The sequence below is a fragment of the Macaca thibetana genome, chromosome 14, assembly GCF_024542745.1.
Source record: "Macaca thibetana thibetana isolate TM-01 chromosome 14, ASM2454274v1, whole genome shotgun sequence".
NCBI lineage: Eukaryota > Metazoa > Chordata > Mammalia > Primates > Cercopithecidae > Macaca > Macaca thibetana.
In genome coordinates, this window is record NC_065591.1 from 69,306,797 (window position 1) to 69,324,709 (window position 17,913).

Here is a 17,913-nt window from a genome sequence, read left to right on the forward strand (position 1 = left end):
GGGGACCGGGAACCCTACCTCTCAGCGATGTAAAGGGTACCAGTGCCGAGGCCCTTCCCGTTCAGCACAGCCTCGGTGTCTGGTTGTTGCCGCAGGAGCCCCTCCGCCGGCCCAGGCGGCGGGAAACTTTTGAGGAAGCTCATAGCAGCAGAAAGTGCGACAACACAGCCCCTGAGGGAGTTAGAACACAGCAATGCGTCCACCACACCGCTCGCCCTGGAAGAGGCACTCACCCCGGAAGAACAACTTAGTCTGCCCCGGAATCTGAACGCCGTCGACCATAGAGATGAGACATTCTAGGAAAAGCGTCGGAGGTCGGCTAAGACCGTGTGGAGTTTAACACCCCTCTCGTTCTTCCTCGCCATTTCTGAGGCTTTGGGCTTCAAGAACTGAGGGTTCTGTGGGAAGTCCCTCAAGATTGTCACAGTGAAATCACCATTGCAAAATTGTAACTGAGACACTGAAAGCAATCTGACCTACCCAAATCCATGTTGTTTCTAACCTCCAAGCTGTCCTTGTTCATTCCTCGTATAGGCTGAACTAACTTTGGGAGGAACTTAGTTTACAGTTTGAAGTTTTAAAACAAAGATTATGACTTTTTCCAAAACAAACTTCCTTCTTGCCTGGGGGCTGGACTGCCTTTGTAGGACTAACAAATCAGACAAAGATTAGAAATTTTGTAATTTAGAAATTACAGCTGGAGGCCACAAGATTCTGACCCTCCCTAAACTGCACTTAAGATCGGTGCTTAAGATATGTTGCAGACCCTACACTTGATGGATCAGCTGGCACCACCAGATGCATAAACTGGCTATGTGATCTTGTGCCCCCTCCCCCGCAACCCAGGAACTGACTCAGGGCAAGAGGATAGCTTCAACTCCCTGTGATTTCATCCCCCACCCAACCAATCAACACTCTTCACTCACTGGCCTTCCCCAACCTTCCAAATTATCCTTAAAAACTTTGGTCCCTGGCCGGGCATGGTGGCTCACGCCTGTAATCCCAACACTTTGGGAGGCTGAGACGGGCGGATCACGAGGTCAGGAGATCCAGACCATTCTGTCTAACAAGGTGAAACCCCGTCTCTACTAAAAATACAAAATATTAGCCGGGTGTGGTGGCAGGCGCCTGTAGTTCCAGCTACTCTCGGGAGGCTGAGGCAGGAGAATGGTGTGAACCCGGGAGGCGGAGCTTGCAGTGAGCCGAGATCGCGCTACTGCACTCCAGCCTGGGCAACAGAGCGAGACTGTCTCAAAAAAAAAAAAAAAAAAAAGAAAAGAAAAACAGAAAACTTTGATCCCTGAATGCTCTGGAAAACTGATTTGAGTAAAAATAAAACTCTAGGCTGGGAGCAGTGGCTCATGCTTGTAATCCCAGCACTGTGGGAGGCCGAGGCTGGCAGATCACCAGGTCAGGAGATCGAGACCAGCCTGGCTAATACAGTGAAACCCCGTCTCTACTAAAAATACAAAAACAAAATTAGCCGGGCGTGGTGGCAGGCGCCTGTAGTCCCAGCTACGCGGAAGGTTGAAGCGGGAGAATGGGGTGAACCCGAGAGGCGGAGCTTGCAGTGAGCCAAGATCGTGCTACTGCACTCCAGCCTGGGCGACAGAGCGAGACTCCGTCTCAAAACAACAACAACAACAAAAACTCTAGTCTCCTGCACAGCGGCCCTGCGTGAATTACTGTTTTTCTATGACAATTTCCATCTTGATAAATCAGCTCTGTCTAGGCAACAGGCAAGGTGAACCCACTGGGCCATTACAGCAGCAACCCTGTTACAACCCTGTTGTAACTGCCCAATGGGTTCACCGTGCCTGCTGCTTAGACAGAGCCGATTTATCAAAACAGGGGAATTGCAATAGAGAAAGAGTAATACACCGGGCGAAGTGGTTCACGCCTGTAATCCCAGCACTTTGGAGGCCGTGGCGGGCAAATCACCTGACCTCGGGAATTCGAGACCAGCCTGACCAACATGGAGAAACCCCATCTCTACTAAAAATGCAAAATTAGCCTGGCGTGGTGGCGCATGCCTGTAATCCCAGCTACTCGGGAGGCTGAGGCAGGAGAATTGCTTGAACCCGGGAGGCGGCGGTTGCGGTGAGCCGAGATCACGCCACTGCACTCCAGCCTGGGCAACAAGAGCGAAACATTGTCTCAAATAATAATAATAATAATAATAATTATTATAATAATAATAATTTAAAAATAAATAAAAAAAGGAAAGAAAAAGAGAGAAAGACGAATACATGGAGTCCCTTGCCGAAGGATGCACAGGACATAGAGACCACTCATCTGGAGCTCAGAAGTCTCCCAACTCGGTTATGATGTTCTGATCTGGCCACGCCGTCCCCATCTCCCGGGACTGTTCACATCTCGGGTCTACACAACCGTGTAGCATACGTCGATCCAGGTCTTTATACTGGCCTGGTGCACAAGCCACGTCCCCACGTGTCAAGTGAGCAGATAAGCATAAACGGTTAATAAGGGCAGGGTGAAGAGCTGGGTACATCGGTAAGGAGCTGGGGCACTGACTGGAAAGGAATTAATCCACCAAAATTGCAATTGATTTTTTTTTTTTTTTTTTTTTTTTTTTGAGACGGAGTCTCGCTCTGTCGCCCAGGCTGGAGTGCAGTGGCGCTATCTCGGCTCACTGCAAGCTCCGCCTCCCGGGTTTACGCCATTCTCCTGCCTCAGCCTCCCGAGTAGCTGGGACTACAGGCGCCCGCCACCTCGCCCGGCTAATTTTTTTGTATTTTTAGTAGAGATGGGGTTTCATTGTGTTAGCCAGGATGGTCTCGATCTTCTGACCTCGTGATCCGCCCGTCTCGGCCTCCCAAAGTGCTGGGATTACAGGCTTGAGCCACCGCGCCCGGCCCCCGCAATTGATGTTTTGTTTCTTCGTTAGGCACTAAAGAGTATAGCAGTAAGAGGAAGAAAGACTTCCAAAATCGTCATAATGGTAGCTAAAGTTAACGAGTGTTCTGTGCCAGGCTCTCTTCCAGGCACTTTACCTGTATCATCTCTTTATTTACTATTTGCAAGTTTGTGAAGTTACTATTATTATTATTATTATTATTATTATTATTATTTTTGATACGGTGTCTCGCTCTGTCATCCCGGCTGGAGTGCAGTGGCGCCATCTCGGCTCACTGCAAGCTCCACCTCCCAGGTTCTCCCCATTCTCCTGCCTCAGCCTCCCCAGTAGCTGGGACTACAGGCGCCCACCACAGCCCCTGGCTAATTTTTTGTATTTTTAGTAGAGACGGGGTTTCACTGTGGTCTCGATCTCCTGACCTCGTGATCTGCCCGCCTCAGCCTCCCAAAGTGCTGGGATTACAGGCGTGAGCCACGGCACCCCGCCCCCCCAAAGTTACTGTTATTGACCCACTTTACAGATGATAGACCTGAGGCATTAAACTCAAGAGCAATAATTTGGCCATGAGAGAACTAGTGAAATTCAAGTAAATCCTCTTGTTAACTCAGTATGGTATAATACCTTTGCAGTAGGACTGCTGAGGCTGGAAGCCAGGATGTGTGGGGTAGTTTTGTTTCTATCCTCTCAACAGTTAGGGTAGCATTAAATTTTTAACCTGTTTGAGATCAGCCTGTGCAACATAGTGAGACCCCCCATCTCTACCAAAAAATAAATAAAAAAATTAGTCCAGCATAGTGGCACTTGCCTGTGATCCCAACTACTTGGGAGGCTGAGGTGAGAGGATCATTTGAGCCTCAGAAGTGGAGGCTACAGTGAGCCACGATTGTGCCACTGCACTCTAGCCTGGGTGGCAGAGCAAGACTCCATCTCAAAAAACATTTTTTTTCCTTTAACCTGGACTAGTTTGTTGGTAGTGTTAAAGTGAATTAAGTAAGGCCTGAGGAGGGCTCTGTACTTCTATATTTGAATCCTTGTGGACGAACTGTAACCTAAGTTAACAGGGAGATAACTTTGAAAACCTAACTTAGGAGTGTTCACCTGTAACAATAGTTGAACCTTGGCCAATCCCAGCAGCCATGTTTCAACCACTCATACACTGCTGAGTGTTCAAACTGTGTTCAAATAAGGCAGATGCCAACCTGTATCCAATCCAGCTGTTTCTGTACCTCACTTCCAATTCTTGTACGTCACTTCTCTCCTTTTGTCTATAAATTTGTTGTGACCATGAGGCATCCCTGGAGTCTCTCTGAATCTGCTGTGATTCTGGGTGCTGCCTTGAAATTTAATTCTGCTGAAGTTTTTCCTTTAACAGATGGTATCAGAAGTGGGATCTGAAGTAGAGCTTGTAACGATCCCCAGTAGTGCTGAGTGAACAAGTCAGGTACCTGCAGAATCCACTGTGTCCTTTGATCTGTCACAGCACCTGGGGATGCTGGTAAGTTCTCTCTCAGATTTCAGAGTTCCACAGATTTGTGTTTTGAGCTCTCTGAGTTCCTTTTGTTTTTTGTTTGTTTGTTTGTTTTTTGAGAGGGAGTTTTGCTCTTGTTGCCCAGGCTGGAGTGCAATGGCGAGATCTTGGCTTACTGCAACCTTAGCCTCCTGTCTCAGCCTCCCGAGTAGCTGGGATTACAGGCATCTGCCACCATGCCCAGCTAATTTTTTATATTTTTAGTAGAGATGGGGTTTCTTCATGTTGGCCAGGCTGGTCTGGAGCTCCTGACCTTCAGGTGATCTACCCACCTCAACCTCCCAAAGTGCTGGAATTACAGGCATGAGCCACCACGCCCGGCCAGCTTTCTGACTTTCTTTGAGCAAATTTCTGTTCCAAACTGGGTTTGGAAGTTGCGACAGAAACTGGACTGGGTCCAAGATCAAATTTGATCTGGTAATTAACTGGTTGGATCCAGTTAGAGGCCTTTTATATCTGACTAGGCCAGAAGGAAACTGGTAGTACATGGTAATACTGTTGGGGTTGTAAAATTTGGCTTTTGAAAATTCACAGGTGGCGGGGCGCGGTGGCTCACGCCTGTAATCCCAACACTTTGAGAGGCCGAGACGGGTGGATCACAAGGTCAGGAGATCAAGACCATCCTGGCTAACACGGTGAAACCCCGTCTCCACTAAAAAAAAAAAAAAAAAATACCAAAAATTAGCCGGGCGTGGTGGCCGGCGCCTGTAGTCCCAGCTACTGGGAGGCTGAGGCAGGAGAAAGGCGTGAACCCCGGAGGCAGAGCTTGCAGTGAGCCAAGATGGCGCCACTGCACTCCAGCCTTGGCGAAAGCGAGGCTCCGTCTCAAAAAAAAAAGAAAAAAAAAAAAGAAAGAAAAAGAAAATTCACAGGGATTTTTCTGTTCCTCCCCTTTATTTCATTTTTCTTGCTTGCTTAGATAGGAAAAAAATCATTGGCTAAGTTGATCAAGGGAAACTGAGAGCAAAGCCAATATCTTAGGTAAAAATAGATCCTTAATTTCAGGAGGACTGAGTTTCTTCAGCTTATACCTGCATAAGTGTTAGGCTTGGGAAGCAGCGAAGCCTTACAGAAATGGCAAAATCTTACTAAACATAACTTACAGTGGAAAGTTTCAACTGAACAACAATGCACTGAAGTGCATTTAAAAATGAGGGCTCCCAAATTAGTCTCATCTAGGGATGCCTATTAATATGCAGAAGATTCTAAAAAGATTTAAAGATGACAGGGCCCATCCAGGGGCAAGTTTGAGTCTTGCCCGTTTGATATTGGGAGCTAAGTGGAGTGGCTAATGTCTATGTTTTGTCACATGTATGTTGCTCTGGCCATAGAGGAAAAAGATAAATTCTCTTTGTGTTACAACTTGGCCCCAGGGCTATAGTGCGGTAAGCCAGGTTACTAGAACAGCTCAGGGAAAGGGAACCCGGAAGCCTGGCATGCCACCAAAAGTGAAAGGATTTCTTGACAATCAGACTGTGTCCTCTCTCTGTGCAAACCGCTTGAATGAATGATAACAATCACTGTTTATATCCTCTGTAAAGTTTTTCGTAATGCAACAAAGGATTCTAAGGTTATTCTTAAACAGTAGCGAATCTGGTGGGCTTTGTGTGTCTTTCTGTATGGGTCTGTCATAAAGAGAAGTACCTTAGGATAGAACAAAAGGACCCCATAAGCCCACTGTTCAAACCACCCCAGCAAACTACTCAGTTCCAAGCTTTGCTACAAGTCTCTGAAGAAGAAGAAAAAAAAAAAAAAAACAGAAAAACTGGATGAGGTCTCCATCTTGTTTTATGTCCTAGGAGCTTGACCTTGTAACCATATGAGAGTACTTTCTCTTGGTCTCCATCTTCTAGGAAAAAGGAGTTTTGGGGTTCATATCATAGTTAGCTCCAAAAACCATTTTCAGGAGTTAAAAGCATTTGCAAGCTCAAAATTAACTACCTTGGACTACTTCTGGGAAGGGCAACGGGAACCACTCGGTGCTGTAGCTCAGCAGCTAAGGCTTTGCCATTTTACAATGGTGGCCTGAGTACAATTCCTGGCTTAGGGTATGAATACTTTCTGGGTGATATTTGTGTGACTTTTTCTTTTTTTTTTTGAGACGGAGTCTTGCTCTGTTGCCCAGGCTGGAGTACAGTGGTGTGATCTCGGCTCACTGCAAACTCTGCCTCCTGGGTTCAAGAGATTCTCCTGATGCAGCCACCCAAGTAGCTGGGATTACAGGCGCCCACCACCATGCCTGGCTAAGTTTTTTGTATTTTTAGTAGAGACAGGGTTTCACCATGTTGGCCAGGCTGGTCTCGAACTCCTGATCTCGTGATCCACCCGCCTCAGACTCCCAAAGTGCTGGGATTACAGGCGTGAGCCACCACACCCGGCCTCTGTAAACTTTATCATTTGTTAATTCTCTTCCCCTCCATGAACAACTTTGGGGTTCCCTTCTTGAATTTTCTTCTCTCTAAACACCTGGGAGGTTACCTTTGGTAAAGTTCAAAATCCAGAAATGTTGGCCACTTGGCATGGCTAAAGTCAGGTAATAAGAGATTTAAGAGGATTTTAAAAAGAGCACTATAGTTAAAAGTCAGCTTAATTAAAAGTGGATATCTGCCAGGAGCAGTGGCTCCCAGCTGTAATCCCAGCACTTTGGGAGGCTGAAGCAGGAGAATCACATGCGCCCAGGAGTTCAAGACCAGCCTGGGCAACATGGTGAAACCCCGTCTCTGCAAAAAATACAAAAATCAGCCAGGTGTGGCGTTGCGGGCCTGTGGTCCCCGCTACTCGGGAGATTGAGGCAAGAAAATCACTTGAATCTGAGAGGCAGAGGCTACAGTGAGCTGAGACTGCACCACCGCACTCCAACCTGGGAGACAGAGTGAGACTCCATCTCAAAAAAGAAGTGGAGGCCGGGCGCGGTGGCTCAAGCCTGTAATCCCAGCACTTTGGGAGGCCGAGACGGGCGGATCACGAGGTCAGGAGATCGAGACCATCCTGGCTAACCCGGTGAAACCCCGTCTCTACTAAAAAATACAAAAAACTAGCCGGGCGAGGTGGCGGGCGCCTGTAGTCCCAGCTACTCGGGAGGCTGAGGCAGGAGAATGGCGTAAACCCGGGAGGTGGGGCTTGCGGTGAGCTGAGATCCGGCCACTGTACTCCAGCCTGGGCGACACAGCGAGACTCCGTCTCAAAAAAAAAAAAAAAAAGAAGTGGATATCCAGTAGGTATATTTAAAAGGCTTTTATGTGTTTTTTTTGTCTTGGATCTTGTTGTTCTAAAAAAAAGTTTTTTCTTCTCAGTCAACTGAATTATTTTTCTCCATTTTTTCTTGCCACTCAATGCATGCATGAGAGGCTCTAAGATAGCTTCTAATAGCCTGAAACTCCTTGGGAAAAACAGAGAAGGTGCCACACAATCTGTTTTGGGAAAAACCTCTGTTTTCTTCATGGAACCCCAGGAACTGAAAGTCGATAGATCCTTCTCAAAATCTAAGGCTCTGTGTTTTTATTTATTTATTTATTTTTCCTTTCTTTGTTTTAAGACAGACTCTCACTCTGTCCCTCAGGCTGGAGTGCAGTGGGGCAATCTCAGTTCACCGAAGCCTCCGCCTCTCAGTTCAACATTCTCCTGCCTCAGCCTCCTGAGTAGCTGGGACTACAGAGGTGTGCCACCATACCCAGCTAATTTTTGTGTTTTCAGTAGAGATGAGGTTTCACCATACTGCCAGGCTGGTCTCGAACTAAAGTGCTGGGATTATAGGTATGAGCCACCACACTGGCAAGGGATCAGTTTTTAAGGATAATTTGGTGGGTATGGGGTGCCAGTGAGTCAGGAGTGCTGATTGGTCAGAGATGAAATCATAGGGAGTCCAAGCTGTCTTCTTGTGTTGAGTCAGTTCCTGGGTGGGGGCCACAAGATCAGATGAGCCAGTTTATTGATCTGGGTGGTGCCAGCTGATCCATCAAGTGCAGGGTCTGCAAAACATCTCAAGCACAGATCTTAGGCCTTACAATAGTGATATTATCCCCAGGAGCAATTTGGAGAGGGTCAGAATTGATCTTTTGGCTAATCTGTTAATACTACAAAGGCAGTCTAGTCCCCAGGCAAGAAGGGGGTTTGTTTTGGGAAAGGGCTGTTACTGTCTTTGTTCTAAACTACAGACTACAAATTAAGTTCCTCCCAAGGTCCGTTCAGCTTATGCCCAGGAATGAATAATGACAGCTTGGAGTTAGAAGCAAGATGGAGTTGGTTAAGTCAGATCTCTTTCACTGTCTCAGTTATGATTTTACAGTGGCAATTTTAACCTCAGCCTCTTGAGTAGCTGGGACTACTAGTGGGTACCACTATGCCTAGCCGATTAAAAAAATTTTTTTTTGTAGAGATGAAGTCTCACTATGTTGCCCAGGCTGGTCTCAAACTCCTGGGCTCAGGTGATCCTTCCACCTTGCCTCTCAAAATTCTGGGATTACTGATGTGAGCCACCATGCCTGGCTACTTTGTAAAAGAACACCTTCTCACCCATTGTCTAAGACAAATAGCATGAGTATGATTAGATGCTGACTCCTAGCATCCTCCTGTCCATCCTAAGAGTTGTCTTGATGACCCTGACACAGTACGTGTCAAAAGTGAAATTCACTAGAATGACTCTGACTCAATGATATGTGATCCACGCATTGTCTGGGTAGAGGAAAGATGAAGGAGAATGGGGTATGATGAACCTTTGGTGCCTGGGTGGCTATGGAATTATCCATGGCATAATAAAGCAGCTGAAGCTCTGTTGTGAGGGGCAAAAGTTACCTATGGAATTTTAAAATGGTAGCTCCAACTCCAACTCTAGGAGATTTGGCTTACTGGAAGCCCTGGCTGCTTTTGGCTCTTCAGGCTAACACAGGGTGGGGGAGGGATGCAGTCCAGATGATACCTTTTATATTCATTCTGTCTTTCAGGTGGAAAAAATAACCTCTCTTCCGGCGGTGGGGAAAAAGATAACATCCAGTGTCCAGGGCTACAGTAAAATTTTAGACAAACCAGAAGGAGAAGAATACCCAGACTCTTCAGTCTAGCTGCTGCCACTGATGCAGCAGACCTTCCATGCCCACTCCTTAGATTCCAGCCAGGATCTTCTCTGGCAACTCAAATGTTAACCCTGTAAATGCTGAATTTACTACTGAGGTTTGAGTAAATTTGCAGTGAGAGCAAAAAAATGGGGAATTTAAAAACATGGTTTCATATTTTGTGGCTGTTATGTCTGAATGTATAAACATTGATGTAAAATGTTATATGCTTGTAATTTATTTTTTGTTTGTTTGTTTGAGACAGAGTTTCACTCTTGTAGCCCAGGCTGGAGTGCAATGGCACAATCTCGGCTCACTGCAACCTCCGCCTCCTGGGTTCAAGCGATTCTCCTGCCTCAGCCTCCCGAGTAGCTGGGATTACAGGCATGTGCCACCACGCCCAGCTAATTTTGTATTTTTAGTACAGACAGGGTTTCTCCATGTTGATCAGGCTGGTCTCGAACTCCTGATCTCATGTGATCCACTTGCCTCGGCCTCCCAAAGTGCTGGAATTACAGGCGTGAGCCACCACGCCCACCTATATGCTTGTAATTTCATAAATGCTAGAGGAACCATTCCAGTCATAGAAAGCTGCAAAGACAACATGTTAATGATCAACACCTGTGAAAAGAAGGGAATGAAAATAAAAATTAAAGAAGAAAAAAATAAAACGCATTAGTGAAATGACTTAATGAACTCATTTTGTGGTCAAAACCTTGCTTTTTGTGGGCACGTAGAATATAAGCTCATTGAGTACTGGAAACAGAACAATTCTCCATAACTGATTATTTATTTATTTATTTATTTTGAGACAGAGTCTCGCTCCGTTGCCCAGGTTGGAGTGCAGTGGCGTGTCTCGGCTCACTGCAACCTCCGCTTCCCAGGTTCAAGCGATTCACCTGCCTCAGCCTCCCAAGTAGCTGGGATGACAGGCACCCACCACTACACCCGGCTAATTTTTAAAATATTTTTAGTAGAGATGGGGTTTCACCACGTTAGTTATGCTGGTCTCGAACTCCTGACCTCAGGTGATCTGCCCGCCTCGGTCTCCCAAACTGCTGGGATTGTAGGCATGAGCCACCACGCCCGGCCCATAACTGATTATTTATACTATAATTTTTGCTTATTAGAGCTTCAGGAAAACGGGAGACAGCATGAAAAGACAGACAATCTCCAGAGAGATACACTTTTGGAGTTTCAAAAGCAGTTTTTATTTTGGTAATAAGCTTTTGTGAAATCAGATATCTGACCCTTAAGAGACAGATGATTTTCTGGCCTGATATGTGATTTTTTTTTTCTTTTTTTTTGAGACGGAGTTTTAGTCTTGTTGCCCAGGCTGGAGTGCAATGGCATAATCTCAGCTCACTGCAACCTCCGCCTCCCAGGTTCAAGTGATTCTTCTGCCTCAGCCTCCCGAGTAGCTGGGATTACAGACAAGTGCCACCATGCCCGGGTAATTTTATATTTTTAGTAGAGACAGGGTTTCACCATGTTGGCCAGGCTGGTCTCGAATTCCTGACCTCAGATGATCTGCCCGCCTCAGCCCCCCAAAGTGCTGGGATTACAGGCATGAGCCACCGCGTCCGGCCAATGTGTGATTTTTAAGTGGGTCATTTTGGACTATAAGACTAGTAAGACAAAAAGGGTAAGTAGAGTCCTGATTGTCACTTAGATTTGGAACACAGTTTTCTGGTCCTGAAGCATATTGACTTTGCTGGTGCTGAAGAAAAGCTATTAGCTTTTATGTTATCCTGAATTCACAGACCTTAATTGCTTGGAACTGACACTACATAAAACTGGATACTGTCTGTTATGGGCCTGTTTCAGTCTGAACATGAGCTGTGCTGAACTGAAAGCAGACATATGCTCAAAAACAGCTCTTCCACTCATGGACCATTGCAGATTTAGGACAGTCCTTTGTGGGGCCATAAATTGTGATAACATCAGGGAAGCTGGCTGGTCCATCTGGGTCACTTGCAGATACCTACAAGAAAGTGTTTATTGTCCGATGAGATTGTGTGAAATTAAATTACTCATCATCTCTATATTTTGGATGCAGAGACTGATTGCATTCCTAATGGGTGATTCCTACCAAAAGCTACAACTTAGGGGAGGGCACATCACAAACAGTATGAGCCCTCTGACAGATTAGACTCAACCCTTTCTCGGGAATGCCTCACTACTGTTAACTTGTGCTTAAATTTCCTAATTATTTGCAGCTTGCAACAATGGATTGATGATACCCTAACCCTACTTTTCTCATCTTTTTCCTGGTACACAAACCTAAGTGCAGCTTGATTGTAAAATGCCGCTGTCTTCAGAAAAGCAAGGCTTTTCTAGGATGCTCACTGGATAAATAATCAGGATTAAAGGGCTGAGAAGTTAAATAAACCCATTTTGAAAATGCCAGAAAATTCAGGATGTTGTCCTGACCAACTTCGGAACATGATGTGTCTTTCTGATTAAGTTGTATAAAAATATTTTTCTGTGAAAATTCTTTTTCTATTTTTTCATTTATTTTTGTCTTTATTTTAATTCTTATTCTTCATTTTATTTTATTTTTCTTTATTTAGATGTTAAGAAACTGTTCTATAATATCTGTGAAAATTCTTTTGTCCTTCTTACATACAACTCCTCCAGACAAAAGGTCTGGGTAAGAATATGGGATGAAATAAATGTAAGATATTGATCACTGACTGAATGGAACACACTGATTGTGTAACCATGGAGGAAAACAGAGCCCCAGCACCTGGGGAGGCCTGGTTGAAGGCAAGGGCAAGAAGGGAATTGATGTTCTTGTTTTTCAGAGTTGTTTCTGGAAGCTTTCCTCTCTTACTGAACAAAAACTTCCCATGCTGCCTTTCCGAGCTGCTTTGAGCACCTTTTATTCAAACTGACTTATAAGCCTATGATCACAGCTGATAGAGCTTACTTTGAGACAGCAAGGGTGGTCCCCGCTCCTCAGCTTTCCAGGCAGAACACTTACAGATGTCATCCACACTCATGAGACTGATGAATTGATGTCAAGGACAAGCAAAACTGTTTGGAACTGGACGGATGTGGTGGCTCACGCCTGTAATCCCAGCACTTTGGGAGGCCAAGGCAGGCAGATCACGAGGTCAGGAGATCCAGACCATCCAGGCTAACACGGTGAAACCCATCTCTACTAAAAATATGAAAAATCAGCTGGGCATGGTGGCGGGCGCCTGTAGTCCCAGCTACTCAGGAGGCTGAGGCAGGAGGATGGTGTGAACCCGGGAGGCGGAGCTTGTAGTGAGCCGAGATAGTGCCACTGCACCCCAGCTCTGGGAGACAGCGAGACTCCGTCTCAGAGGAAAAAAAAAAAAAAAAAAAAAAAAACACAAAACTGTTTGGAACTGACTGCAGCACCTCTGATATCAAGAACTGAGGTGAATTATTTTATTTTACTTTATTTTATTTTATTTTATTTTTAAAGACAGGATCTCATTCCATCCAGACTAGAGTACAGTGGTTCTATCATGGCTCACTGTAGCCTTGACCTCCTGGGCTCAAGCAATCCTCCCACCTCAACCTCCCAAGTAGCTGGGACCACAGGCACACACCTACAACGCCCAGCTAACTTTTGTATTTTTTGTAGAGACCAGGTTTTGCCATGTTGTCCAGGCTGGTCTCAAATTTCTGGGCTCAAGCAACTGCCTCAGCCTCCCAAAGTCCTGGGATTATAGGCATGAGCCACCGTGCCTGACCTGAGCTGAATTATTTCAGACTAGAGTGGAAACCCTAGGGTTAGAGGCCCCATTGGTGGGAGGCCGCATTGGGCACTCTGTTAACCTGTACTGCCTGACTAATGCATATTCTGTTTTGCAGTGCCCTAATTATTATAAACTCTTTTACAATAAGGTGTCTTTTGCTCTTAGATAAGGGACAAGTGGTTGGATTGTGCAAAAAACAGAATATTATAGCAAGCCTGAGAATACTTATCCTTAGAAAGACCTGCTTACAAGCTTAGCCCTTCACTAGTGCCTGGGAACTTTGATTTTGAGACGATTCCTACTACCCTGGCTCTAAGAGGGGCTCACTGTGCCATGTGTTGGTGCAAACAACATGGCTTATGCTGAACATGTGCTTTCCTTCTGGAGGTCTGAAATTTTGGTATGCGTTAGGCAAAATGGTGTTTGTGTGACTGGCTCCCCAACAAAAACTTGCCCCAAGCCTCTAGTGAGCTGCATAGGTAGGTAACTTTTCACATGTGTTGTCATAATTAAGTGAGTCTTGTGTGACTCCTCTGAGAGAGGACCTTTGGAAGCATGTACTTAATTACCTCCTGTCTGCCCGTGGGCCATGTCCCTTTGCTGATTTTGTTTTTTATCTTTTCACTGTAATAAATGACAGCTGTCAGTCCTCCTGGTGAATCATTGATCCTGGAGTGATCTGGGAGATTCCCGACACAATAACCAAGTGGGATTTATCCCAGGAATGGAAGGTTGATTGAACATATGAAAATTAATGTAATACACCGTATTACTAAAGGGAGAAGCCATATAACCAACTCAATGGTTACAGAGAAAGTATTTGACAAAATCCAACTCCCTTTCATGATAAAAAGACTTGCAAACTAAAAAATTAGGAGACGAAGGTAATTTCCTCAACCAGATAAAAGACATCTATGAGAACCCTCAGCTAACTTCATACTTAATTGTGAAACACTGAATGTTTTCACCTAGGATCACAAACAGAAGGGTGCCCATTTTCACTGTTTCTTCGTTGTACTGGAGGTTCTAGCCGGCAATTAGGCAAGAAAAATAAGTAAAAGGAATCCATCTATCTCTAGTCACAGATGACATTATCTTGTATCTAGAAAATCTTAAGGGAATCCACATCAGAAAAATTATTAGAGCTAAATAAAGTTCAGCAAGGTTACAGGTTACAAAATCAATATACAAAACTCAGGGCCGGGCGTGGTGGCTCACACCTGTAATCCCAGCACTTTGGGAGGCTGAGGTGGGTGGATCACAAGGTCAGGAGTTCGGGACCAGCCTAGCCAACATGGTGAAACCCTCTCTCTACTAAAAATACAAAAATTAGCTGGGTGTGGTGGCACACTCCTGTAATCCTAGCTACTCAGGAGGTTGAGGCAGGAGAATCACTTGAACCCAGGAGGTGGAGGACGCGGTGAGCCAAGATCACACCATTGCACTCCAGCCCGAACGACAGAGTGAGACTCTGTCTCAAAAAACAAACAAACAGAAAACACACACACACACAACCAAAAAAACAGATACCCCTTTGAAAGTCTGCTTTCAGTTCTTTTCGATGTTTGCCAAGAAGCAAAGTTGCTGGATCACATGGTAATTGTGTCTAAACATTTTTGAGGAACGGCTATACCTCTGTACTGTTTTCCACAGCAGCTGCACCGTTTTACACTCCTGCCAGCAATGCTCAGGGATTCCAGTTTGGGCATGTCCTCATCAACCCTTATTATTATTTTTTGTTTGTTTGGCAGCAGTCAGTACGTAAGTCTTTCATCTGCTTAGTTAAGTTTATTCCTAAGTAAAAATCAATTGTATTTAGGCCAGGCGTGGTGGCTCACACCTGTGATCCCAGCACTTTGGGAGGTCGAGGTGGGTGGATCACCTGAGGTCAGGAGATGGAGACCAACCTGATCAACACAGTGAAATCCCATCTCTACTAAAAATACAAACTAGCTGGACATGGTGGTGCATGCCTGTAATCCCAGCTACTTGGGTGGCTGAAGCAGGAGAATCACTTGAACCTGGGAGGCAGAGGTTGCAGTGAGCGAAGATCGCACCATTGCACTCCAGCCTAGGCAATAAGAGCAAAACTCCATCTAAAAGAAAACAAAATAAAACAATAGTATTTATTTTCTGCTTAGCTTTTTTTTTTCTAGAGATGGGGTCTTGCTATGTTGCCCAGGCTGGCCTTGAACTCCTTGGTTCAAGCAGTCCTCCTGCCTCAGCCCTCTGAGTAGCTGGGACTACAGTTGTATTTCTGTACACTAGCAATGAACAATACAAAAATGAAATTTGGCTGGGTACAGTGGCTCACACTTGTAATCCCAGCACTTTGGGAGGCTGAAGTGGGGGGATCATTTGAGGTCAGGCATTGATGACCAGCCTGGCCAACATAGTGAAACCATCTCTACTAAAAATACAAAAATTTGCTGGGCATGGTCATGCACGCCTGTAATCCCAGCTACTCGGGAGGCTGAGGCAGGAGAATTGCACGAACCCAGGAGGCAGAGGTTGAGGTGAGCTGAGATTGCGCCATTGCACTCCAGCCTGGGCAACAAGAGTGAATCTCCATCTCCAAACAAACAAACCAACAAACGTGATCTATATAAAAATTCCAGCTGCCTTTTTTCACAGAAATTGACAAATGGAACCTAAAATTCACATGGAAATTTAAGGAGCCCAGAATAGTTAAAATAGTCTTGAATAAAAAAAGGAGCCAAATTGAAGGACTTACATTTCCTGATTTTGTATCTTAGTAAGAAGCTACAGTGATCAAGGCTGTATAGTAGTAGAATAAGGACAGATGTATAGCTCAATGGAACCAAATTGAGAATCCAGAAGTAAATCCGTACATTTAGGGTCAATAGATTTTTGACAAGGAGGTCAAGATAATTAAATTAAGGAAAAAATAGTATCTTTTCTTTTCTTTTTAATTTTTTGAGACAGGGTGGAGTGCAGTGGTAAAATCTTGGCTCATTGCAACCTCCGCCTCCTGGGTTCAAGCAATTCTCCCATCTCAGCCTCCTGAGTAGCTGGAACCTTAGGCGTGCACCACCACACCCGGCTAATTGTTGCTGTTGTTGTTGTTGCTTTCTAAAGACAGCATTTAGCCATGTTGCCCAGTCTGGTCTTGAACTCCTGAGCTCAAGCAATCTGCCTATCCTGGCCTCCTAAAGTGTTGGGATTACAAGCGTAAGCCACTGCAGCTGGCCAAGAATAGTATTTTCAATAAATGGTGCTTAGACAACTGTTTAACTACATGCAAGAGAATGAATTTGGATCCTTACCTCTCATCATATACAAAAATAACTCAGAAGGGATCTAAGGCCTAAACTTAAGAGTTAAACTTCCCAGCACTTTGGGAGGCCAAGGTGGGTGGATCATCTGAGGTTGGGAGTTCGAGACCAGCCTGACCAACATGAAGAAACCCTGTCTCTACTAAAAATACAAAATTAGCTGGGCATGGTGGTGCATGCCTGTAGTCCCAGCTGCTCAGAAAGCTGAGGTAGGAGAATTGCTTGAACATGGGAGGCGGAGGTTGCGGTGAGCCAAGATTGTGCAATTGCACTCCAGCTTGGGCAACAAGAGCAAAACTCCGTCTCAGGAAAAAAAAAGAAAAAGAAAAAAGAGTTAAATCGATTGGGTCAGGTGTGGTGGCTCATGCCTGTTAATCCCAGTTACTTGGAGGCTGTTGGCACGAGAACTGCTTGAACCCAAGAGGTGGAGGTTGTAGTGAGCCAGATCGCACCACTGCACTCCAGCCTGGGTGACAGAACAAGACCCTGTCTCAAAAAAAAAAAAAAAAAAAAAAAAAAAAAAAAAAAAAAGAGCTAAACCTATAAAACTCTTAAAGAAAACATAAAATGTAAATCTTCAAGATATTGACTTATGCAGTGTTTTCTCAGATCTCTAACATCAAGCATAGGCAACCAAAGGAAAAAAAAAAACAGAAATTGGACACCGGTAAAGTTAAAAATTCTTTGTGTATCAAAGGACACCATCAAGAAAGTGATGTATCAGAATCATAGAAAATATTGCAAATCATATATTTGGTAAAGGTCTGGTATTCAGAATTCAGCTGGTATTTACTTATAGCTCAGCAATACAAAGACAGCTCAATTAAAAATGGGTAGAGGCTTTTGGGCCATTTCCATGAAAAAAAGCAAAAAAAAAAAAAAAAAAAAAAAAAAAGGGAGGGGGGGCAGAGGATTTATTTTTGTTTTTTTGTAAAGACAGGATGTTGCTCTGTCACCCAGGCTGTAGTACAGTAGTGCAATCATAGCTTACTGTTACCTGAAACTCCTGGTCTCAAGCGATCCTCCCACCTTGGCCTCCCAAAGTGCTGTACTGAGATTAGAGGCATGAGTCACTGTGCCTGGCCTTTTTTTTTTTTTTTTTAAAAGAGAGGGCATCTTGCTCTGTCACGCAGGCCAGAGTGCAGTGGTGTGATCATGGCTCACTGCAGCCTGGAACTCCTGGGCTCAAGTGATCCTCCTGCCTTAGCCTCCTAAACTGCTGGGACTACAGGTACATACCACCATGTTTGACTAATTAAAAAAAGTTTTTTGTGTGTCAATGGGATCTCACTATGTTGCCCAGGCTGGTCTCAGACTCCTGGCCTCAAGCAATCTTCCTGCCTTGGCCTCCCAAAGGGCTGGGATTACAGGTATAAGCCACCATTCCTGATCATAAATACAGGCAAATGATTTAAATGGACATTTCTAC

At 45.0% G+C, this 17,913-nt stretch overlaps 1 protein-coding gene across 3 annotated transcripts in view; it reads right to left on the reverse strand.

Moving 5' to 3' along the window:
- Nucleotides 1–17,913, reverse strand: part of CLNS1A (chloride nucleotide-sensitive channel 1A) — an 820,929-nt gene that overhangs the window by 22,905 nt on the left and 780,111 nt on the right. Inside the window, exon 2 of one of the 3 annotated variants that reach the window (XM_050757498.1) lies at nucleotides 19–236. In XM_050757498.1, coding sequence (XP_050613455.1) covers nucleotides 19–143 — 125 coding nt within the window. In that variant the 5' untranslated portion in view covers nucleotides 144–236. Of the gene's footprint in view, nucleotides 1–18; nucleotides 263–17,913 lie in introns of those variants that run through there. The other 2 variants (XM_050757499.1, XM_050757497.1) reach the window with 2 other exon arrangements.